The sequence below is a fragment of the Plectropomus leopardus genome, chromosome 19, assembly GCF_026936395.1.
Source record: "Plectropomus leopardus strain MGB_pleo_1.0 chromosome 19, ASM2693639v1, whole genome shotgun sequence".
NCBI lineage: Eukaryota > Metazoa > Chordata > Actinopteri > Perciformes > Serranidae > Plectropomus > Plectropomus leopardus.
The window spans coordinates 3,812,308-3,836,769 of record NC_142194.1 but is presented as its reverse complement, the minus strand read 5'-3'; the positions used below and the strand labels follow the sequence as shown (position 1 = coordinate 3,836,769).

The 24,462-nt window shown below is 37.8% G+C and overlaps 2 protein-coding genes across 3 annotated transcripts in view; one reads left to right on the top strand and one right to left on the bottom strand.

Annotated features, from left to right (window-relative positions):
- Positions 1–24,462, bottom strand: part of acsf2 (acyl-CoA synthetase family member 2) — a 50,287-nt gene that overhangs the window by 17,584 nt on the left and 8,241 nt on the right. For both annotated transcript variants that reach the window (XM_042507448.2, XM_088069609.1), the window contains 13 exons: positions 22,787–22,915; positions 22,433–22,486; positions 22,193–22,311; positions 21,538–21,700; positions 20,134–20,229; positions 19,783–19,931; positions 18,944–19,035; positions 18,687–18,763; positions 6,075–6,182; positions 5,433–5,584; positions 5,126–5,267; positions 3,968–4,078; positions 3,796–3,864 (listed from right to left, as the gene is read on the bottom strand). In XM_042507448.2, coding sequence (XP_042363382.2) covers positions 3,796–3,864; positions 3,968–4,078; positions 5,126–5,267; positions 5,433–5,584; positions 6,075–6,182; positions 18,687–18,763; positions 18,944–19,035; positions 19,783–19,931; positions 20,134–20,229; positions 21,538–21,700; positions 22,193–22,311; positions 22,433–22,486; positions 22,787–22,915 — 1,461 coding nt within the window. The remainder of the gene's footprint in view (positions 1–3,795; positions 3,865–3,967; positions 4,079–5,125; positions 5,268–5,432; positions 5,585–6,074; positions 6,183–18,686; positions 18,764–18,943; positions 19,036–19,782; positions 19,932–20,133; positions 20,230–21,537; positions 21,701–22,192; positions 22,312–22,432; positions 22,487–22,786; positions 22,916–24,462) is intronic.
- Positions 8,233–17,488, top strand: chad (chondroadherin). The gene is made up of 4 exons (XM_042507449.2): positions 8,233–9,224; positions 14,028–14,191; positions 14,293–14,450; positions 15,528–17,488. The coding sequence occupies exons 1-3, from the start codon at positions 8,439–8,441 to the stop codon at positions 14,432–14,434; spliced, it is 1,092 nt and encodes a 363-aa protein (XP_042363383.1). The 5' UTR covers positions 8,233–8,438; the 3' UTR covers positions 14,435–14,450; positions 15,528–17,488.

The window sequence follows — 24,462 nt, the reverse complement described above, 5'->3', positions numbered from 1 at the left end:
CACGCCGTAGCATTAAAAACGTGCGAAAACCACCAAAAACACCATAATTTAGCATATTGAAAAAATGATCCAAAAAGCAAGGCTATAGTATGGCAAAAATGTCAAAAAATGACATGTCCTAAAAACACCTAAAAACACTTGAAAACAGCATAAAATAGCATGCCAAAACACGCCATAGCATTAAAACGTGCAGATGTGACCAAAAATAACATAATTTAGCATGTTGAAAAAATGACCCAAAAAGCAAGGCTATAGTATGGCAAAAATGTCAAAAAATGACATGTCCTAAAAACAGCTAAAAACACCTGAAAACAGCATAAAATAGCATGCCAAAACACGCCATAGCATTAAAACGTGCAGATGTGACCAAAAACAACATAATTTAGCATGTTGAAAAAAATGATCCAAAAAGCAAGGCTATAGTATGGCAAAAATGTCAAAAAATGACATGTCCTAAAAACAGCTAAAAACACCTCAAAACAGCATGAAATAGCGTGCCAAAACACGCCGTAGCATTAAAAACGGACAAAAACATCATAATTTAACATTTCGAAAAAATGACCCAAAAAGCAAGGCTATAGTATGGCAAAAATGTCAAAAAATGACATGTCCTAAAAACAGCTAAAAACACCTCAAAACAGCATGAAATAACGTGCCAAAACATGCCGTAGCATTAAAAACGGACAAAAACATCATAATTTAACATTTCGAAAAAATGACCCAAAAAGCAAGGCTATAGTATGGCAAAAATGTCAAAAAATGACATGTCCTAAAAACAGCTAAAAACACCTCAAAACAGCATAAAATAGCGTGCCAAAACACGCCATAGCATTAAAACGTGCAAAAACCACCAAAAACACCATAATTTAGTATGTCGAAAAAATGATCCAAAAAGCAAGGCTATAGTATGGCAAAAATGTCAAAAAATGACATGTCCTAAAAACACCTCAAAACACCTCAAAACAGCATAAAATAGCGTGCCAAAACACGCCATAGCATTAAAACGTGCATATATGACCAAAAACAACATAATTTAGCATGTTGAAAAAATGATCCAAAAAGCAAGGCTATAGTATGGCAAAAATGTCAAAAAATGACATGTCGGAAACTGACACTATTTCAAAACATTTGGGGTCCTTTTATGGAATATATGGAGAGTGTGGATTTAAGGGGTGTGGGGAGTGGGGCGGATGAGGCGTAGTTATCAGTAATCCTCTGCAGTGTTCCAAAACAATTTCTTTTCTTTTGATACATGATTTCTTTATTCTGTGTGAATTGTACATTCGAGTTTGTATTTCTGAACTATGCACAATAGTGAAATAATTTGGGCTAACCCTTGATAAAATAGAGAAACCTTTGTTGTTTTGATTGTTGCTTTCTTGTTTTGTTTTGGGGTGTTTTTTTGTGTTTTGTTTGTTTGTTTGTTTGTTTGTTTTTCCCGTTCTTTTTTCTCTTTCCTTTTCTCATATACTTTGTATTTTCAACTAAGTGTTGCTCTATGTTATCTCATAAATACCTGACTTGTAAGGAAAGATGATTTGAATGCTGGACAATAATTCAACTGCCCTTGATGTTTCCTTTTATTTGAGAGCACTCTTATTTTTGTGTATCATTGGAAGCATTTTGGAAATCCAATAAAGATAATGTTGGAAAAAAATGACATGTCCTAAAAAGAGCTAAAAACACCTCAAAACAGCATAAAATAGCGTGCCAAAACACGCCGTAGCATTAAAAACATGCAAAAACGGACAAAAACATCATAATATAGCATGTCGCAAAAACTACCCAAAAAGCAAGGCTATAGTATGGCAAAAATGTCAAAAAATGACATGTCCTAAAAACACCTCAAAACAGCATAAAATAGCGTGCCAAAACACGCCGTAGCATTAAAAACGTGCAAAACATGCCAAAAACACCATAATTTAGCATGATGAAAAAATGATCCAAAAAGCAAGGCTATAGTGTGGCAAAAATGTCAAAAAATGACATGTCCTAAAAACAGCTACAAACACCTCAAAACAGCATAAAATATCCTGCCAAAACACGCCATAGCATTAAAACGTGCAGATGTGACCAAAAACAACATAATTTAGCATGTTGAAAAAAATGACCCAAAAAGCAAGGCTATAGTATGGCAAAAATGTCAAAAAATGACGTGTCCTAAAAACAGCAAAAAACACCTCAAAACAGCATAAAATAGCGTGCCAAAACACGCCATAGCATTAAAACGTGCATATATGACCAAAAACAACATAATTTAGCATGTCGAAAAAATGATCCAAAAAGCAAGGCTATAGTATGGCAAAAATGTCAAAAATGACATGTCCTAAAAACACCCCAAAACAGCAAAAAAATAGCATGCCAAAATCCACCATAGCATTAAAACGTGCAAAAACGGACAAAAACATCATAATATAGCATGTCGCAAAAACTACCCAAAAAGCAAGGCTATAGTATGGCAAACATGTCAAAAAATGACATGTCCTAAAAACACCTCAAAACACCTCAAAACAGCATAAAATAGCGTGCCAAAACACGCCATAGCATTAAAACATGCAAAAACTACCAAAAACACCATAATTTAACATGTCGAAAAAATGACCCAAAAAGCAAGGCTATAGTATGGCAAAAATGTCAAAAAATGACATGTCCTAAAAACACCTCAAAACAGCATAAAATAGCATGCCAAAATCAGCCATAGCATTGGATGTTGCAAACACGGCCAAAAAGACCATAATATAGCATGTCGAAAAAATGACCAAAAAGTAAAGGCAAAAATGTCAAAAAATGACATGTCCCAAAAACACCTGAGAACAGCATAAGATAGCGAGCAAAAACACGCCATAACATTAGTTATTAGTTATTAGTACAAATATGGGCAAAAATATCATTATATAGCATGTCGGTAAAAAAGAAAGTTCTATGGCAAAAATGTGAAAATTTGACATGTGCTGAAAGCACATCAAAACAGTATAAAATAGTGTGCCAAGACATGTCATTGCTTAGAATGTTGCAAGAACAGCACAAAGATAACATAATATTGCATGTCCAAAAAATGTCTCAAAATGCAATACTATAGTATGGCGTAAAATGTCAAAAAACGGCATGTCCCAAAAACAGCTGAAAACCTTATACTATAGCATGCCGAGACACGCCATTGCACAGAATGTTGCAAAAAAACGCCAAAAACACCATAATAATAATAATAATGTTGAAAAAAACTTCAAAAATGTACTATAGTATGGCGAAAATTAGCAAAATATGACATCACCAAAAAACTGCTGAAAACCACATAAAACCACATAAAATAGCGTGCCCAGAGGTGCCTCACGCTGTCACGAATCTGGAGTCGGCTCATGTAATAAGGGAAAAATATCCACAGGCTCTTCAATGTGACGCTCTGTGTTATTTTTACACCCAGGACTCCCTGAAGAGCACTGTTCATGCTGAACGGATTGTAAATAAAGTGAAATGAACTTAAGGAGTTTCAGATCGAGGGGCCGGTTTATCTGATATGCTGCTTCGGGACAAGGTCCTCCGCCCTTCTGGGTTCACCTAACAGGACGCTGTGTGCGTGCAGACCAGCTAATAGCTCCCTTTCCCTCCCTTTCCTTTCTTACAGTAAATTATGTTAAACTGCATCCCGTGAGAGAAACACAAGAAACAGAGGGGAGTTTATGTTCTTGTGTTGGTCTTTGCCTCTTTCATCACAGATTATTTCTATGTCTGGGTGTTTATTAAAAAGCGGTAAATAAACCTTGTTTGTCTGTTGTTTACAGGAAAATGAGCCCTTACCTTCCCAGTTACGGTCAGCGGATAGCTGGTCACAAAAAGTACATAGCGAGGGATCTTGAAGTGAGCGATCTGACAGGACCAAAGAAAGCAGAGTTAGTTAAACATGTTCAACAGGGAGATCAATTATTTTTAAGAAATCCACGTCATTCTGAAATATTAAAAGCGGCCTCACCTGTCCCTTGCAGTGAGCTTTGATTTCCTCTGCCGTGCATTCCTCTCCATCTACCAGTTTGATGCAGGCACAAACCTCCTCACCCATACGTGCGTCTTTAACTCCGACCACCTGACGAGAAACAAAACATGTTTCTCTGCAGCAGGAGAAATAAAGTGCAACCCTTACTGTGTACAGAAACATAGCAAACACCTCCAGAAATATAAAATACTCTTATTTTAATAATAATCTCGATCTACAACTTAGTTAACAGTTCTTAAAATTCGTGCCTCCCCCTTCACTGTAACATCCATTGTCTTGTTTGTGACCTACAGGTAGCAGAAAGGTAAATATGTCCATTATAATAGACTACTGTGATTGTTTTTAAGCTATTCTGATGTAATTTAATCTTGCTTTTACTTTTAAGAGTTAAACTCAAATTTAATCTCCCTCGGGCCTTTCATATGGTCTTACCTGTTGTACAAAATCGCAAAAAATAAAGTTAAATGAGGTTGCTTCAGCAAATGAAATAACTTCATTTAAAATAATTTTAAAAATTACGGAAAATTGACCCTGATTGGAAACCTGCATCTGTTGAATGGTTAATTAATGTAAAAAAAAAAAAAAAAGAAAATATTCATAACCTTCTTAATAAATACATAAATGGGATGCCTCGTTTATGTTTTATTTGCATTTTGTTTAAATTTTGTGCCTCTTTCTTTTTTCTTTTCTTTTCTTTTTTAATTGACTCGTCTTACTTTACTTTGGTTGACAGTTACTGTATATTTGCTAAAATTTGTTTTGTTTGCTATGTTATTTGTTCTTCACCAAATACTGCAATAAGTCATCTTGTGTTGAATTACTCCATACTGTTTATCTTTTGGAGAACCTATTTTAAAAAAAATAAATAAAATGAATTGCCATTAAAAAAAATATCCACAGTGTTTTTTATCACAAAAAACTTATATAAAATGAAATAAAACACTTTGGAAAACTGTATTCAAATGGAAAATGAATTTAGTGTTGTGGTTAAGTAAGCAGCAGACCTTCATCAGATCAATGAATGGACTTTTACACGTAATACTTAAATTGGGGCTCTATGCAAAAAATGTTTTAATTCTCCTTAACAAAGTAAAATGTTTATGTCATGCTCTCTGAGCGCTGAGTGTCTCAGCTCACCTGGGCCTCCTTAATTTTGGGGTGTGTGTGCAGGAACTGTTCGATCTCCGCGGGATAAATATTCTCTCCTCCTCTGATGATCATGTCTTTAATTCTGCCCTCGATTTTGCAGTAACTGTACCCGTCCATGCTGCCAATGTCTCTGAAACACAAAGTAAATCATTATTTAGACCAGTTGTAGATATTTAGATGTCTGACTGACTCGAAAAAGTAAAGCCTCTAATTTAATCAAATCATAAAATACTTAACATTTGCACATATTTATTTATGAATTAAATTTGATGTTTTTCTACAACCTTTCACTCACCCAGTTTTATACCATCCTTCTTTGGTGATGCACTCTCTTGTTTTGGCTTCGTCTCTCCAGTACTCCAACATCACACAGTAGCCTCTGATCATAATCTCCCCCAACTGCCCGAGAGGCACCAGCTCTCCTGTCGAAGGGTCCACGATTTTCGCCTGTGAAGCAGTCCATTAAAGATGATAACTTGGTATGAAAATTGTTTAATAAAGCATATCATTCTGTTAAAGGGCTGAACTCATCATTGTAGAATAATTCGATTTAATATCATTTAACTTGCAGTGGAATCACAGTTATCTGATTCCAAAATATTTACTCATTATTTTCCACACATTAAAAGTTTTTCTTCCTGATGCAACTTTTGCATTAAACTTTCTTTTTAAATTTTTTTTAATAATAATAATAATAATAATATATCTATATAACCCGAAAACATAATGCCATGAAATCTTTGTCACTTACAATCATATTAATTTCCTCCCTACCTCCACATCAACTTCCTGTTACGGTTCGTTGAAAAAATACAAAACCATTAGTTCCTCTTTTTGAGCCCAGTTATGGTGATGATTCAGGGTCTATGTGACATAAGCTGATCATGTTATCATGTATGTTTGCATGATGTGTCGATGACTGAGCATGTTGAGGTACCTCCAGGTGATCCATGATGAAGCCCGCGGTCTCAGACTTCCTCTCCAGGTTGTCCATCGGGGAGCCCAGGAACGTGACCGGACTGTTCTCGGTGGTACCGTATCCGACCTGTCAATCACACAGACGGCATGTGGTGAGCGGAGAGGAGGATGTAGGACAGGTTCACACAAAGCTACACCTCAACCTGCTTCTTCCTCCTAAACTCTTAAAATACTGATCATTAATAATACTTAAAGGGATAGGATTAAATAAGGTTATACTTCTTCTTACTTTTTTATTTTTATGTTTTTGACTACTGTTTCTGACATGTTTCACATGTTCAAATTAAGATACCAATCAATCAATCAACTCCCGGGAAATATCATACAAATCACAAGTGAAGTTGAAGACAATAACTCATTACTTTATCATTATATCCTGTTAGACATTTGTGTAAAATTTTGTCATAATTACCGTACAACTTCTTGAGTTAAGGCCCAAACAATTTTTTGAGGTCAAATTAGAAAAGGGTCTCCTGGGAAATTGGATTGACGTGAATGAGACCAATGGAAGGTCAGACTGATCTAAACCTTGACAACTGAATTCTAATTAGTTTATCACAGAGCCCAAATGAACATTTGTGCCAAATTTGAAAAATATCCCTCATGGCCTTCATGAGATACTGTTACCTCGACTTTTGACATCTGACCACCTAAATATAGTCAGTTCATTGTTGAGTGTGAGTTGATGCTTGTGTTGTGCGTAATTTTGGTTTTATTTATGTATGGAAGTGTGTAACTGAAGATGAAAAATAAAGGAAATCTGGAACTGAAATATGCATTTGTGCCATTTGTGTAAAGACATTTTCTCAAGGTGCTCTTGAGATATTGCATTCATGAAAATGAGGTGGACGTACGGACGAGGAAAACATGGTGCTGCCAACCACAGCTACAGCAACGAGGCATAAAAAGCAGCAAAATCTTCTTTTTGGTAAAGCTGGAACCATCAACTGTTATAAATACTTGAACAAATAATAAATTATCAAAACAATTGTCGATAACATTTATCCACTGATCAGTTTATTTTTGAACTGAGTATACTGACTCAACTATGGTACTTTCTACATGCCCTCCACAACGTTTCAAAAGTAAAATAAAGTTATTTTCCTGATTAAAAAAAAATCAAATCTGACAAAAGACATAAATTGGCGTATAAAATATAATGATTCTGAGTTCACAGGTGCAGATTCAATCAGACTGTTGGACCCACAGGACCTGCAGGGCAATTTCGAACTAAAAACTTCACCTGGAAAATCAGGGAGGAGACGATATTCCCAATAAAATGTTAGATTTGTTAAGTAAACTCTAGATTCCACTTATCCTGGGTGGGTCCATCCATCTTATAAATGCAGCCACCTGAAGCCAAACTGACCCGAGCCAGTCAATAAAGTCCTGCCCCACCTTTTTCGAAACCTCCCTCTCTTTATTAAAAGCAGGTGTAACGAACACCAAAAACAAAGTTTGTTCTCACATCTTTTTCTTTTCCCCACCGTGACAGACTTTGAAAAATTACTTAAACGACTCCATGTCTTTCAGTTGGAACCTGAGAGCCAAAAAACATCTCATAGGTTTGACTGTAAAAGACGATTACATAACGCCGCGCTCCATTTCAAAAGTAAGAAAGCACGCAGGAATGTAAAGTGGCATCTAAAACTTTCCTTTGTGAGTATCTTTTTGCAATTGTTATGACTTGAAACAGCATCTCACTTGTTGCAAGACATCTGGAGACTATTAGGGGTTATAAAAAAGCTGCACAGGAGTGGCTCCTTTTCCTCCCACCGCAGACTGAAAAACAATAGGCGTCTGGGAGCGTGCACGGATCGAACCTGACCTCGTGCCACGTCGTTAAACATTCACCTGTGAACAAAAACTTGTACGCAGCATGTCGTTTTTCCCACAAATTTTCAAGAGTGCATCCAGAAGAATGTCAGTCACTCATTTCTGCAAAAAAAATGCAGCCAGCAGCGAGCGCATGAGAGCGTCTGTGTCGTCTTCTGCTCATTTAGGGTTAAATTCTCACAGACACTTGACTTCCTCTTGCAAACCTCTCACTCTAACACCCTGGCAAGCCCTCCTCGTTTTTTTCCTCAAGTAAATGTTATAAATAGTGCTGTGTGTTCTGTTGACCGGCCATCCTCCTCTCAAAGTGCATCGCCCACCTTCGCTCCGTGGCTCACCTTTTCACTCCTTCTCTCTCCGTCTGTTTCTCTCTCAACACAAAGTTCAACCTCTCCTTTTCTCTGCTTCTCTCTGAGGCTTTTCAAGGATTTTTCTTATTCTTGTTCTTTTTCTGCTCAGACAAACTGATATCTACAAGCTCGTCAGCATGCGCTGTGTGAGCTGGCTGTTGCTGGGGACCTGCCTCCTGGTCCTGGGCCCCGCGGTGCGGGGAGCCCCGAGCCAGTGCCCGAGCCTGTGCCACTGCCACGGCGACCTGCAGCACGTCATCTGCGACAGCGTCGGGCTAAAGAAGATCCCGAGGGTGTCGGAGGTCACACGTCTGCTCAACCTGCAGAGGAACAACCTGGGCAGCATTCCCACGGGGGCCTTCAGCGAGAGCAAGGGACTCATCTCTCTGCACATGCAGCACTGTCAGCTCCGAGAGATCGGCTCCCAGGCCTTCAAGGGCCTGAAGAAGCTCATCTACCTCTACCTGTCCAACAACGAGATCAGCAGCATCAAGCCCGGCGCCTTCGAGGACCTCACCGAGCTCACCTACCTCTACCTAGACGGGAACCAGATCAGCGACCTCGCCAAAGGCATCTTCTCCCCGATGATAAACCTCTTCATCCTGCAGCTCAACGACAACAAGCTGCGGGAGCTGCGGCCGGGGACTTTTACAGGCGCCAAAGACCTGCGCTGGCTGCACATGAGCGGGAACGAGCTGACGACCCTGCAGCCGGGCTCTCTGGACGACGTGGAGAACCTCGCTATACTTCACCTGGAGAGGAACAAGATGTCCACCTATCCGCTGGCGGCGATGAGCAAACTGCGAGTGGTGGAGGAACTCACGCTAGGGAGGAACCCAATGAGGACCATCCCCGACATCGCCTTCCAGAGCTTCGGCCGCTACATGGAGAAACTATACCTGGACAACATGGGTCTGGAGAAGGTCAGTCGATGGTTTTACTTAGTGTTTATGATTCAGACGGAGCAGGATTTTCATATCTAATGTCTAATACTTTGAAATCCAAAGCTGCAACTGAAAAAATGTAAGGAATCTATTAGTTTAACCATTTGAAACCTGAGTAAATTGGCTTAATATCTTTCAAAAACATGAAAAAAAGGCAATGAGCAACTGCAAAAATAGCTCTGAAGTAGTAAAGAAAAAATCAAGAAAACTACCTGAAAATTAGCAAAAATGAAAGTAAAGTCTGAATAACAGTTTTGTCCATTAAAAAGTGCTTAAAGAGAAATTATTTGTAACGTAATTTTTAAATTCATAATTATGATTATGAATCCTATAAAAATGATTAAATGGGTATTTTCTCTTAGTGTAGTAAAAAGAAAAAAAAGATTTTCTAAATCTACACATTTATTGCAATTTGCAGGACATTTCTTGCCAAGTTGAAATACTTGTGGAAAAACATCTGAGCCCAGCACAAGAAAACTGATGTTGGTCCAGAAGTTACAAGTTATGAGTCACCAGAAAATTACCAAATTTGCCAAAAAAGGTAGAGAAGAAATAAGGTTAAAAAAGTATCGAGATAACACAGTGAAGAATATTTTTCCGGACATTTTCCCTTTTTTTGTATGTTTTCTTTTGTTTGTTTATTTGTTTTTATTATCATTAACTTCTAATAATTTCTCATTCTCTCACACTCTCTTTTAAAACAATTTGTTAAGGACATTTTTTTGTCACCCTTTCCTAATGTTCTTCTTTCTTTCCTAATTTGTGGGACATCTCTTGCATGTTCCTCATTAGCCATGTTTTTAAAACATATCAAAAATATGTGAAAGAAGTTTGAATGCAGCACAAGTTCACTGATGTTGTTCCAGGTTTCCATAACGAGCACCACAACTGCACAGTAAGAAATATCAAGTTTCAGATATTCTAAATGTATTAGAGAATTAGCTGTTAAAAAAAGGGTTTTCACGTTCAGATTTTAAGAAATAATCAGCCAAAAGAAAGAAATGCAAGTGATTTCAATCCTCAGCATTCCATAAAATTGTTTAAATGAAAGTCAGAACGACATGTTCATCCTATGAAAAGGTCTCTATACTGTACTGTGTGTCCGTCTTAATATTTGTTTATTTGTTTTGGTCTGGCAAACCCGTGTCGACTATATTTCATCAGCATATTTACATGTACGGGCGTGCCAATGGTCCACACCCCCTTTTCTGCAGCCAGCAGGCATTTTTCACGCAGTATGTGCTGGCACGTGTGAATGGATGCTGCTACAGTATTTCAGTATTAATCCCATTATTTTGTGACTGAATCTTGCAAACAGTATGTTTCACATGTTCCTGCTTCATCTCCATCTGCCGCAGCATATCATGACAAGTCATTCTGCATCTTCCAAACATATTTCAATGCAGACGTGCTTTGTGCTCAAATAAGCAGGATATTTCTCTTATTTGCATTGACTCTAGGAGGGCTATGAATTTAAGAAACACCTTAAAGGTGCAGTAGGTTGCTGTTCCAGTTGTGCACAGTATCTGCTTTCATTTTTATATCGATTTTATTTTTTTCTTGCCCCATGTTTTGAGATATTAGTCTCCGAGATTTCAGTTAGAGCTGGATTGTTTAGCAAATTAGGTGAAAAGGGAATAGAGAGAAAAACAATCAGCAACTGTTTTTATAATCAGATAATAATTCGATTTACTTTTCAAGCAGAAATGCAAAGACTTTGCTGTTTTCAGCGACTAAATGTGAAGCTAGGATTGTGATTTGCTGATTATTGACTTTTAAGTTTTGGACCTCTGATCAAACAAAACACTTGAAAACGTCACCTTCTACTACACAAGGCTCTTTTTTAGGAATAATAGATTAGATTCAAGGTATCTTTATTAGTACCCAGACAGGAGATTTAGCATCCTGAGCTACTTCAATCGTCAGCTCTGTAAAACTGGTGTTGAATTTGGTTCTGCAGGAGTTACGAGCCCGATGTGCTTGTCAGTATGAACTGGCTCCCTCATGATGCAGCAGGAGCTACAAAAGCTGTTATTGCATCACATGACTCTGAGAAACGTTGAGCGGATCATTTGGAAGTTTTGAATCCACAATTCCTCTGTGAAATTGTGGACTATCAGATCCCAGAAATCCCTCATACGTGGCCGCTCCCACGTAAAAGGGGCTCACATAAAACGTCTACATCGCCTTCGATTGGAAATAATGACGGCTAGTGCGATGGCTACAATAGAAATAAACCTGCTAATGTTTTGAACATCCGTCGCCATGCTTCTTGGAAGTCGCAAAACATCTCTCTGTGGAAACGCAGTCATTTCGCAACTGTGTTTTATTTCAAATTACATTTCAAAAATATCGCTTAAGTTTTGCACAAATCTGTAATAAAAACCTGTCCACTGAGGCTGCTCCTTAATAACCAGACTCCACTTTACATGAATAATAAAATAATGTAACTTTAATGTCCAGATATGAGACACATGAGACAGATGTAATTTGTCAGACATCCATCTGTCCTCCAGATCTAAGGCAGCTGCAGTATGAACACTATAAGCTCTATGTGATCCCACACTCCTGCTCAGACATTCCTCAGAGCACATTCGCTTCATACTTGAGGTTAATCCAATATTTGAGTGTACCTGTGCCACAGTATGGAGTTATCCCAGAGGGGAAAACTGTAAAATAACAACCTTCTCACGCCGGACTGTGTGAGAGCCAGGTGGAAGCAGCAGCGAGTGTAGCGAGATTAAACCTCTCTCCAGCCAAAAGCAGATATTTTTAGAGTGTTTTTGTTTGCTGGAGCTCCGCCAAGCATGTCCGAGTCTAATTATTACACAAGTGTTATTTTCAGCGAGGTGTGTTTTCTACCTTCAGCGGGAGGGTCTTGTAAACAGGTCAGGAGGGGTGAGGAGACAGGTAAATAGAGGCAGGGTGTTCCACAGTGCATGAAGAGGAGTATTTTTAGCTTGCCATCGGCCCATTTGAATGCACAATTGGGCCCTTTGCGAGCCTTCCTGGCAAAGAGGGAGACGACAGAGAGCGAGAGAGAGCGAAAACACCTCGGCCACGCTGGAAGTCATCCATCTTCCATTGCTTCAGACTTTCGGCTACTTGTCGTTCTTCAGTGGAAATTTCCAAACAGCTTCATCTCCTCCAAACTCACATAAAACGGCCCCTTCAAAGCTCGGCCGCGCTCTCTCATCCGCCCTCCCGCTTCCTCCCGGAGCAGACACGACTTGACACGGCGTAGATCGGTTCACCTCGCACCTCTCTGAAGCTTTTAGCACCCTCGCAGATGCATTTGAAGTAGAAGCAGGGAAGAAAGGGGGGCAGTGACTGTCCGTGTTTACATATGTGCTGGTGCAGAGGGAAGGATGAGAGGAGGCTTTCATGCCGGGGAAACACTGGCGAGATTCCCCGGCTCTGCAGCTGTCTGACAGACGCATGGATGGGTGCTGGTTGGGGGGTCAGCCCGCCAACATGTGAGCCATGTTTTTATCAACTCTGCCTGCACTCTGAGCTCACAACTACAACAGTTTCAGGAAGATTTGAACTGATTCATGCAAATCCCTCAGAATAATGATTCCCCCACTTCCACAAAACCCCTAAATGCTTGCAGTGGTCAAGCCAACAATGCAGTTTTCCGCACACACTCATTTTTTTGTAGTGGGCCACAACAACTAACTCCTCTAAAACCGCAAATAGAATTTTTAGCACCACTGAAACATTGTACAGCAGATCAAACCGTATTTATAAGGCGGCTTTTCATTACAGATTTATGCAGCTCTTCACCAACATTTTTGAGTTTTTGATGAAACACTGTGCGATGACTGCATTTCCACTGAGTGATGTTCAGCGACTTCTCTGGCGATATCATTGCAGTAACCATGGCGATGGGTGTTCAGAACATTAGCAGCTTTATTTCTATTGCAGCCACCGCACCAGCCGTCATTATTTCCGATGAAATGCGACGTAGGTGTGTTATGCGTGCAATAATGGAGAGGCGAGCTCCTTATAAAAAATGGGAAGTTTGATAAGCGGTGACACACATCGCCTGTGTCTCGACCAAAAAAGACACTGCAAAGACAAGAACCGACTAACGACATGAAGATCCAGTCTGCGCCTGCGTCAGGAGAGTTAGCTCTTAACACCAGCAGACGGGAAATTTTCTTTTATTCCAAAAGGGAAACGGGAACACCAACAGGATGCTAGTTATCACGTTAACAACACAATCTGAAGTTTAAAGAAAAAATATTTCCCGTGGTCAGGCCCAACGTCACAACCTAAATTCAACCAAATATCAATGTCTAACGACATCGGTGGCAGGCTGTTTAACCCTTTAAAACCTGAACAAATTGGCTTGATTACTTTCTGAAACACTGGAAGAACGAGCAACAAAAGAAATTACCCAAAATTAGTAAAAAAAAAAAAAAAAAAGTACAATAAAAGTATCTGTAAATTTAATTTATTAAAAAGAAATAAGATAAAATGATTGAAAATGGTAATTATGATCATTCTAAATATATATTTATATATACCAACATTTCTTAAAATATTTTTCTAAATCTACTAATTTCTTGCGATTTGTGAAACATTTCTGAGCAAGCTGCTTATTGCCTTCTCCCATTTTTTCTTTTTTAAACACAACTCTCAGCAGCTAACTCAGGGCTGAAAGGTTTAAATACTTGAAAAAGGTGTCTGAAACCGGCATAAGGATGGTGATGCTGCCACAGGCCTCAAAAAATTAAACAAAAAAGACAACTCATGTTTGTTTCTGCCTTTTCCTAGTTTGCTGACGGTGCGTTCACTGGTGTCACGGCGGTCAAGTCACTCCACCTTGACAACAACAAGCTAAAGTTCCTCCCCAGAAGCCTCGAATATGGCACCATCACCAACCTCACCCTCTCCAACAACCCCTGGAGCTGCACGTGCCAGCTCGCTCCGCTGCGCAGGTAAGAGGCTCACCTCAAACAACGCTACGCTATCAGCTCGGCTCCAGAGCGAGCGGCCAGCAGAGACTCTCTGCTCCTTATCTTTTGGCTTCTGCCTGCAGGTGGATGGACTCTAACCGCAACCGTCCAGACGCAGTGTGTGCATCTCCACCTCAGCAGAAAGGAAAGCAAGTGAGAGACAGCACCGCCTTCAGCGGCTGCAAAGTGAAGCCAAAGAGAGCCAAAAAGGGCACACGTCACTGAGCACGCGGCTGTACAGGTAACCAACAAACACGCTGACAGGAACAGGAAATATTTTCCTACAGAATCACCTCTACACACACTGACCTGATCAAAGAATATTATCCACAATAAATAAATATTAGGTCCGTTTTTGGAATATATGCTGATTTATTGCTGAGATTAGAGGACTGACACCACCGTCATCTAATATGAAGCCACATTCAAAAGAATATTAGTGTTGTGACTGGAAACAGGGGTCAAACAGTCAAAGTCTACAGGCACCCTGCAGCTACTTTACTGAGACGTTATATCTTGTCTGATTCGTAGAAAAACCATAGTGATAAAAACATTTTGTTATTTTTTGGGGAGCTATGTTCAGGAGTATGGCTGGGAGCTGGGAAAATAGATCTGACATGTCATGGTAACTCAGGGAAGCTGTAAGCACTTCCCTTGCACGATTAAACAGTAAAATCAACAATCGATTAACCAATTAATCGTTATTTGAAAGAGAAAATACAATTTTGCTAATTTAAAAAAATACCAAATGCATTTTTCGTCAAAGATCACAGTAACACATTGCATTTATTTTGACATTTCACAGCCTGTTGCTTAATCGATTCGATATCATATTTGATCTAATTCTTAAGGACCCATTAAATTAAACGAACAGGCTGCGAGCTGTAGCTTCATTTTAGTGTACAGACATAACTGTGGTTTCAATCTTTTTTCCAAACTCAGTTCAGCTATAAGTCAAAAGTTTCACATTGATCACTACCTTTGCAAATGCCTGAGGTGCAGGTTTGTCCCTCTTTAAGTCCAAAATCACATCCCTCCATGACATCCTGGTCTAAAGCTTTACAGCTGGGTTTCAGTACAATGCGACGCAGGAGTCAGACGCCACCACATGAGGTTTAAGTTGGTTTTGGCGTGACATGCAGCTGGCTTGCATGATTTTGTTTTTCACTGCTCTCCTCCTGACCGCAGGACTCCGTGTCCCCGTCTGAACTTTTCCATGTTGGCCCTGGGGTCCAGCACACTGAGTCCAGGGTCATGGGGTCTCTGTTTGGAGGGCAGACTGTTTAATTTGGCCGCTAACTTTGTGTCTTTTCCACAGGAGACGCTGAGGAGGAGCCTGTCCAGGTGACTGGCTACACATGCAACGAAAAGCGACTCACTCTACTATAAGACTGTCCAACTATTCATCTGACAAATATTGTCATTGTGTAAACACAAACACAGATACACTCGCTCTCTGTCTGTCTCCCTCACACCCAAACACACCCAAAGAGCTTCATTTTCATTCATTAGATCAAACACGAAGAGCTGAGTATGAAGCGGAAATGTGCAACCTGCAGGTGACCACCAAAATAAAGGATGCATTTAAGCACATAAACTGAGAAAAAACATTAATATGTTGTTTTCTCTGGTGTTCTTCCCTGATAAATATGTTCTTTTTCACGTTTCAGTGTCTTTATTAGCATGTGAATAATTTAAACTCAAACCAGGGAACCTTTAATGACAGCTTGATTATTATTATTTTGTTTTTTTTTATCATCCTTTAGCCTGACAGTGTTCCTTATAAATTCAAATACAAAAATTCGTATTTCGGTCCAAGAAGCCCACCTCTGTTTTAGCATCAAAATGCTATTTTCCAGAGCCCTCTTAAAACACTTTTTTTCTACATAACCTGATGTAGGTTTCTGCATGTAAAACCCACCAATGTAATAAAATCGGCAGCTTTTATTGTAATAATCCCGCAAACAGCAGTTGCCCTCTACAAATGTGATACGTAATTTCCTGCAAATGCAATAGCTATTATATGTTGTTTGATTTACAAAATAATACTGAATAAAATACAGTCGCTTTATCTCTTATTGGTATGAAATATAAAAATGAGTATAGGATTCAAAAATTGCATGAAGTGTCCTTTATTTTGGTGGTTACCTGTAGAAGAAAAGACTTAACAATATGTGTGTTTTCAATACAAATTTGCAGAAAACGTAAGCATTATTTTCAAAATGTCGATAAAACACAAGTGCGATATGACTGCGTTTCCATTAAGTGATGTGATGCGACGTCTCTCGCGATGTTCTGGGACTTGTTACTGTTATATCCAAGGCCACGTAGGCGTGTTATGTGAGCGATAATGGAAAGGCAAGCCTCCTATACACAGGGGCGGCCACGTGTGAGGGATTTCTGGGAGCTGATAGTCCACGATTTCACAGAGGAATTGTGGATTAAAAACTTCCAGATGATCCGCTCAACTTTCTCAGAGTTACGTGATGCAGTAACAGCTCTTGTAGCTCCTGCTGCATCATGAGGGAGCCAGTTCATACCAACAAGTGCATAACCATATCATCATGTGACCCAGAAGAGTCCAAAAAAGTATTTCTATTGCAGTTTTGCAAAATATGGCTTTTTCAAATTGTCTGAAATACCACCAAAGGGGTTTTTGGGACAAATGGGAGTTTTTGTTGTTAATGGAAACCCACCTAATGCCTCCAAAAACAGATAAAGAGGCAGAAAAATGCCTCCTCCAGTCTATGGGAATTAATAAAACATCCTTCAGCTATCACTCAAACAGGCATCAAAACTCGCTTACCCTCTTTTTTTAACTTTCTGATGTCAGTTTTAAATCGCCACCAACTGAGAAAACATCCAAGACATTTGAAAGTGTCAACAAAAAGGACAAGCAGCTGAAGAAGACCTATTCAAGAAGACAATACGACTTTGGAAATGTTGCAAAATACATATCTGTCTTTCCATTAGTGACATTTTCTGTGTATGAAGGTAAATCAGCATCCCAAAGATCTATGAACTTTATTTTTGGAAGAATGTAGATGAGAAAAGATCAGTGTTATTTCATCTTTACTTTAATGCAAAATATTTGAACATACTTTTCTCCACATTTCACTGCTTTAAATCATGAGAGAAAGTTTCTTGCAACTATGAGGGATACTGACTGACTGTTGACTTTATGCATATCTTAATATATATATTCAATATCTTTACATTTCCTTGACTTTTGGAAGTGATGACATTGCTCACATCCAATAAATCTTTTATAAAATTAAACCTATTTTTTTGTCTTTCATATATACTTTCTAACACGTTGCCTGATGTTGGATCTCTGCGTTATAAACGGGACTCGCTGAACTGAATGGATGTTTTTTCTGAGGATGTGCCTCCCCCCAGTGTGTACGAGCTGAACTGCATCATGGCATAATTTCAGAAAGTCAATCTCAGATCACAACTGTTTGATTCAATAACTGTGATTCTTATATCATCTAAACAACAATTTAAAAACGAATATTAAAGGGGAAACTTTGCCTTTTTTCATCCACATTTTTAAGTCTATATGTGTCCATATGTTCTGCTTAGTTTTGTAATATTGTATTGATTCACTGACACAAAGAAGATTTTTTTTCTGTTACACTAATTATTAACATTGCAAACACCAGTCGAACTTTTGGAAGCCTACAAGAATAAAATAATTGCTTTTTCAGTCTACTACATGCATTTTCTGCAATAAAAATGATTAAAATTAGATAAACTGAAAGAAAACTTTATTGTATCAGATACAAACTATTTTAAATTATGTTAATTGAATGCCTATTTATCACCTAACAAGCCTTTAGAAACATATTTTGTTGCACTGTTAGCCAAAATATCAGAGTTGTGAACAAGAGGCAGGCACCATAGTTGTTACTATTTTTTAAAACGGAGGCTGAAAAATCGGAGATCAAACAGTAAACCTGAGCTGACGGTCGGATATTAAAAATCCAACGATAATTTCTGTTTTAGCCATTTCTAGCTGTAATAAATAGTATAATTTTTGGTGATTTTATTTTGACGGGACCTCCAGTTTGGAAGCCATGTTTTCCTTAAAAGTCAGCAAACATTTTAAAAGAAAAAAAAACTTTTAAAGATAAAAATACACACAAAAACAAATGCCCCAGAACTATAAAAATAGCAAAAACAAATTAAAGGGAAAAAAAAATCTGAAAAAAAATTTTTAAAGGAAAAATGCCCATTTATTTTAAAGGAAATGTTTTTTTTAATCACCAAACATTTTAAAAGAAAAAATGCAAAAAAATCAAAATAAAAGCAAACACTGTATGCTAAGCCTCCAGCATCCCCAGTTCCAGAAAACAACATCCCCGTGTTGCAGCAATTTTAAAGGTTTTCGTGTCTTTCCACTGCAGTGAAAACCTTGTTTTTTGAAAAGACCATATTTATCTAAATAATAGTTGTAATTATAAGATAGACTTACTGTTATTTCTTTGACGCCCATCACAGAAATAACCTGCTTAATAAGCTCTGGAGGACAAGGAGAACCAGCCATGATGCCTACATAAAAAACAAAAAACGAACAGAAGAGAAAGAGAAGAGCATGTAATGTGTGAAATCAATTGTTAATGGGAATATTCACTGAAAAAAAAGAAAAAATATGCAGAAAGAAAAGACATTAAATCATTAAAACGGTCACTTTGTTTATTCCAGTAATAAAAGCAGAATATTTTCCCTCACCTGCTTTGACTGATGACAAGTCATATTTTTGCCGGTCCGGCTGGTTGATCATATCAACATACATGGTGGGGGTGCCGTAGATAAACGTGCATCTTTAACAGCAAATAAACAAAACAACAAAATGAATCTCCACTGGAATAACTGTCACAATAAACCTGCAATAATGTGTAATTTTTAGGACATTTCTCAGATTTTAAGACATTTCTAGGATTTTGGGACATTTGGGGATTTTAGGAGATTTCTTGGTATTTAAGACATTTCTTGGAATTTAGGACAAAAACTATTTCAAGTGTGAATCACTGTATTTTTATTGTGAATTAGAAAATGTTAGGGGGCCACCTAGCACCCTGTCAGGGGCCAGATTTGGCCCCTCGGCTGTCAGCTGAGTATCACTGTTGACTGTAATCTTTCAGCACCAGTCAATGACTACTGATTCACAATCTTGATTTCTGTCCAAAATTAAAGTAAATATCAGTTTTTTTATGCGCTTTAACTGCTTTATATTTGCTTTTATTCCAACATGTCAGCCAAAGGAAATATGCTGTGTGAAAACCACTTTGCACTGCTTCAACATCCTTTATCCCTTCAGTTTTGATTTTTCAGTCTGAAATAAGCTTTAAATCACAAAGAAACCCCCCTTTCTTACCGTCAGATCACTGAGTACAAAGGTAGCACAGAGCTCCAGAATGAAAGGGGATTTTATTTTAAGCAGATTTAATCCTTTGTTACAGGAGCTCAAACTGCTTTTTATGGTGCAGCTTCAATGAATTCTTTTTTCTTTATTTCTAGATCATTTTTACAATAATTTAAAGTCTAAATATGTAGATTCCTGATATTACCTTTCACTCTGCATCGCTGCTAAATTGGCCTTTCCATCGTAGCCAGCAGAGGGACACACCATGGAGATGCCGTGCAATGCCATGCACATTCCTCCGCCCACGGAGCCGAAGCAGTGGTACATCGGCACGGGGAGGCAGACTGTGTGATGCTGTGGGACAAAATCAGGACTTTAATGACTCATTCATGGGTTTTTATAGTTTTTAACAACAATGGCGGTGCATGGTACAGAGGACGAAGATATATCAGGCTCTGATAAACTATACTTCCATACACCAAACTCACTTCTTTATTTTGTCAACTCTCTAAACAGAACAGCAATCTGAATTATGTGATTTGGACATGAGATCCACCTTCCATGCGTATCCCACTCTTCTGCCAATAAAGAAGGCGTTGTTGACGATGTTGTGATGAGACAAAGTGGCACCCTTTGGAGCTCCAGTTGTTCCCTAAAAACAGATATTAGAAATAAATTACAGCATTTAGGAATCCGTGAAAACAGTTCGACACATGATGTCAAAGTCCCTCTGATTGTTTTTTTTTATTTTTATTTTTCTCTTAACACAATGATGTCAACATACAGTCATTTTACAAACAGATTTTTCCTTCTTTGTAAATACGGCTAAAAGTAAAAAATTACAAAAAGAAAATAATAATAATACTAACTTCTTTGGAGCCAAACTTTTTGTTTTCTGTAAATGTTTAAAAATGAAAGTAAATAACTGTACGATCAGGGAAGACTTTTGTGATTTCCTGAAGTTGCTGCTGCAACTAACAATTTTAGTAACTGATTAATTTTACAGTTATACACTCAATTTATCAAGTAATTGTGAAAAAAACAAAAAGTAGCAAAACATCAATCAATTAGTTGACTTTTTAGCTCTATTTGCAGTTATTGGTTATTTAAATGTATATGTGTCCTATTAAAAGTGGTATGTTGTATATCATAAATATTTATCTTATTAATTCATAATTTTGTCATAAATAGAATAAAACAAGGATGTATTTTGTGTGGCGCAAGACAAGTTTTGGATTTTTATGACTGTATTTTAAACAATAATTAAATCAATGTAAATTCAAGTTTTCCAAACATTCTCTTAAATATGTTTATATATATTCACATATGGTCTGTATACTATATAGTTTATAGATGGATAGGTGTACATAGTTTGAAATTTATTTAAAAATGTAAGCGGGTTAATTATTTGTCAATAACTGATTAAGAAAGGATAGGATGTAATAAGTTTGCAATTCTTCCTACTCCTTTTCGGACATGTCTGTATGTTTGTGTATGTTTACATGTTCGTTCTTTATTACATGTTAGAAATAAAATTCAATTCAAATCAATTTAATTAAACTCAGTTCAAATCAATTCAATTCAATTCAAATCAGTTACATTCAATTTAATTCAATTCAAACTATTTCCAGGCCTGCAAAACTTTTTTTTTATAACTCTTACAAGAATTTCATGACCATGCATGTGAAAAATAAGAGAAAAGTTAACATGTCTGTCTCAGGACTGCTGTCAGAGCAACTTTTTAACTGTGTGGGCTTTTTTTGCATGTTAAAAGTTGAAATGTGTGTGCGGTCAAATAAGAACGGGGGGCTGTGATCCGCAGGACATCCTGCCAGAGGGGAAGAAAACATGGAACAACATCAAGTCAAGAGCCTCAGATAGCAGCATGTTGCAGCTTGCACAGACACCAGCAGGCCTCCCTGACATTCCTTCAGGTCAGCACGAATTATGCAACAATTACCGAAGTGAACTGGATGTTTATCGGGTCGTCGAAGGAGATTTTCCTCTGCAGATCCTGAAGCTGCTGCATGTACTGGCTGCTGCCCGCCTGCATCACGTCCTCAAAGTGAAACATTCCTGGTTGTCGATTATCCAGAACAATCACAGAGCGGAGGTCTGGAAGTCTGAGGAGAAAAACCATAAACAAAGAAATGTGGGTCATGCTGTGAAACGCTGGAGCTCTGATTTACGCAGTAATTCTGCAGCTTTGACTCAGTTTCTCTCCGTTAACCCTGAGATTTCTTTCAAAAACACGGGGAATTAGAAACTTAAAAAGAAATTATCCAAAAACTGGCAAAACAAACTGTAAATAGTACAACAAAAATCCCTAAAAATTAGAAGAAAAAAACAAAGAAAAAAAGTGAAAAAAGAAGAAACAAGGAAATGACTTGAAATGCTTAGAAAAAAATTACATAAATAAATACAGCTCTGTAAAATAATTTTAAACAAATAACTGTGATCATTTTAAAGAGTGGTGAGAATACAAGTTTTCCAAATCTAGTTATTTTCTGCAGTATTTTTAACAGTTCTTGCAGAGTTGCTCATTGCTTTTTCCCCATGTTTTCAAAAGCACACTCTCTTGTTTTATTGGTAAAGTGATCATCACACAGCTGCACCTGGCGCTCCTGATGTCTCCTGGGGTGGAAGACTCGATCTCTGGACAAATCTTTCTCAGCATGTCGCAGTATTTCTGAGTCTTGAACTGCAAAGGGCAAACTACGGCTTTACATGCGACCTGTGGGAAGAGGAGCACAGGATTCTCCTTAATGTGACGCAGTTCATTTTATTTACACAACCCAACATCACAAGCAAGTCTCTTCATGTCACAACAGTAAAAAACAGCTAAAGTCACCTACTTTCCGCAATGCAAACTCCACCTCCTGCACTTGGTATGCCGGGTTCACAGATACCTGTCAGGTAAAACCAGAAAAATCAGCTCATATATGAGCAGAAGTTGGTGCAGGTGTATAACAAACTGCTGACGAGATATCTGTTTTCACCAATATAATTCCAGTTAAAAACATGTTTGTCCATCACTTTGTGTAACCATTCTCACTGTTATAAATTGCGATCAAGTACATTTGGTGAATAATTGTATTTATTTATCATTTTTTGATTTTTTTATTGAGTTTATCTCAAGCTGTTCAGCATGTATTCAGAATAAGGGGTTGTTTCTCTTTGTTGCGCAAACTGCACACAGTCTGTCTCACCAGTATGATGCCAGCTTTGGCTGTGGCAAACTGGAACAGGGTCCATTCATAGGTGTTGGGTCCCCACATGCCCAGCCGGTCTCCTTTCTGCAGTCCAAGTGCCAGCAGCCCGGCTGCAGCCCGATCCACCTGAGGAGGCATTAAGAAGAATCAGGTATCACATGTTTGTTAAAAAGAGTTAATGAGGAGCCTGTGGTAAAAGATTATTCAGCAGTGCACTGTACTTTTTTACCAAAAGTGTTTTGGTTTTGGCCATTAATCTGTCATGTCACTGATCATCACAACATACACCAAACATTACAGCCATAGTTTTCTTCAAAAATACTATTTTGTTAAAAACGCATAAATGCGTGATTTGTATTTTCTGGTTGTAAAAGTAAAAAAAAAGGCATAAAAGTAGTGTTTTAAGAAAGCATCTCATTTAAAGATCCCTTTGACTAGAATTGCTAATCATCTTTTGGCTATTTAAGCATTTTAATTTTTGTATTTTTTAACTTCTGAAAGAATGTTTTTTTCCTCCGTATTCTTGTCATGTATAGTTTTAAACTGTTTTGTGTGCACCCCCCACAGTGCAGAATAGTTTCAGACATGCTTTGAATTGTTATGAGCCTCAAATAAACCACAGGACACATCTTAAGGCAAGAGGTGCTGTAAACAACGCGTTTAGTCGAACTAGTTCACTTTCGTGACATTTATTTTGTAAGTGGTGCTTTTCTTAAACACAACAGAAACAGAATTATATGATTTTTCAAATGATATTTATATTTTTTATTTATTGCTGTTATTATTACAATTTAGATTGCACATTTTAAACTGTTGTTTTATAAATAAACTTATGTACTCAGGTCTCTTAAAAGTGACACCTCAATCTCAAAGGGACTTAACTGATTAAATAAAAAGGTTTATATTCAGTAAATCAATAATCATACATCAGAGGTCAGTGAACCTGGTGATAAAGTTTTCAGTTACAGAGTTTTATATGACAGTTGCTATCTGAACATTGTTCGTCAGTCCCTTCATTTTGCCGGGTTAACGACATCAGCCTGCCGTATCACTTTGAGTCAGTGACGTGTTTCTTAAGGTCACTGTGTGAAAGTTTACACACTGAGCAGGACTGAGCATGCAGGTGACTCTCACAGAGGACATTCCTCACACTGGACATTTTTACGTCATTGCTTTATCGTAGGAGCTGAGCTGGATTTTTTAAGATTAAACAAAAATACACAATTTTGCCATTTGCATGAACACAGCCAAAATGATCAAAAAAATTTGAAATGAAAAGTGTGTAAAATGCAAAAATGCTGTTTTTTTCATTTTGATTTCTTGCCTGTTATTCTCTTTTTTTCCATTTTTTAAAATAATATAAGGTTCTCTGTGAAAAATATAATTTGTAGACTTGCTTCATATGCTAAAAATATACTACAACTCACCCTTTAGCGTAAATTTTGTTTTTTACAAACATTGTTTTCTATACATTTGTACAGAAATTCCTTGCCCTTTACAGTTATATGATAATTCTGAAAACCCAAATAAAAAAGATAACATAAAAATAAATTTAGAAATGTTGAAATATTAATTTAACTTGCTATTAACTGTTATTGTAGAGCTTCATTAGCAGCATCAAGTAATCAGAGGTTTTCCTGGCCAACATTTTGGGAGTCGGGCCTCACTCAGGC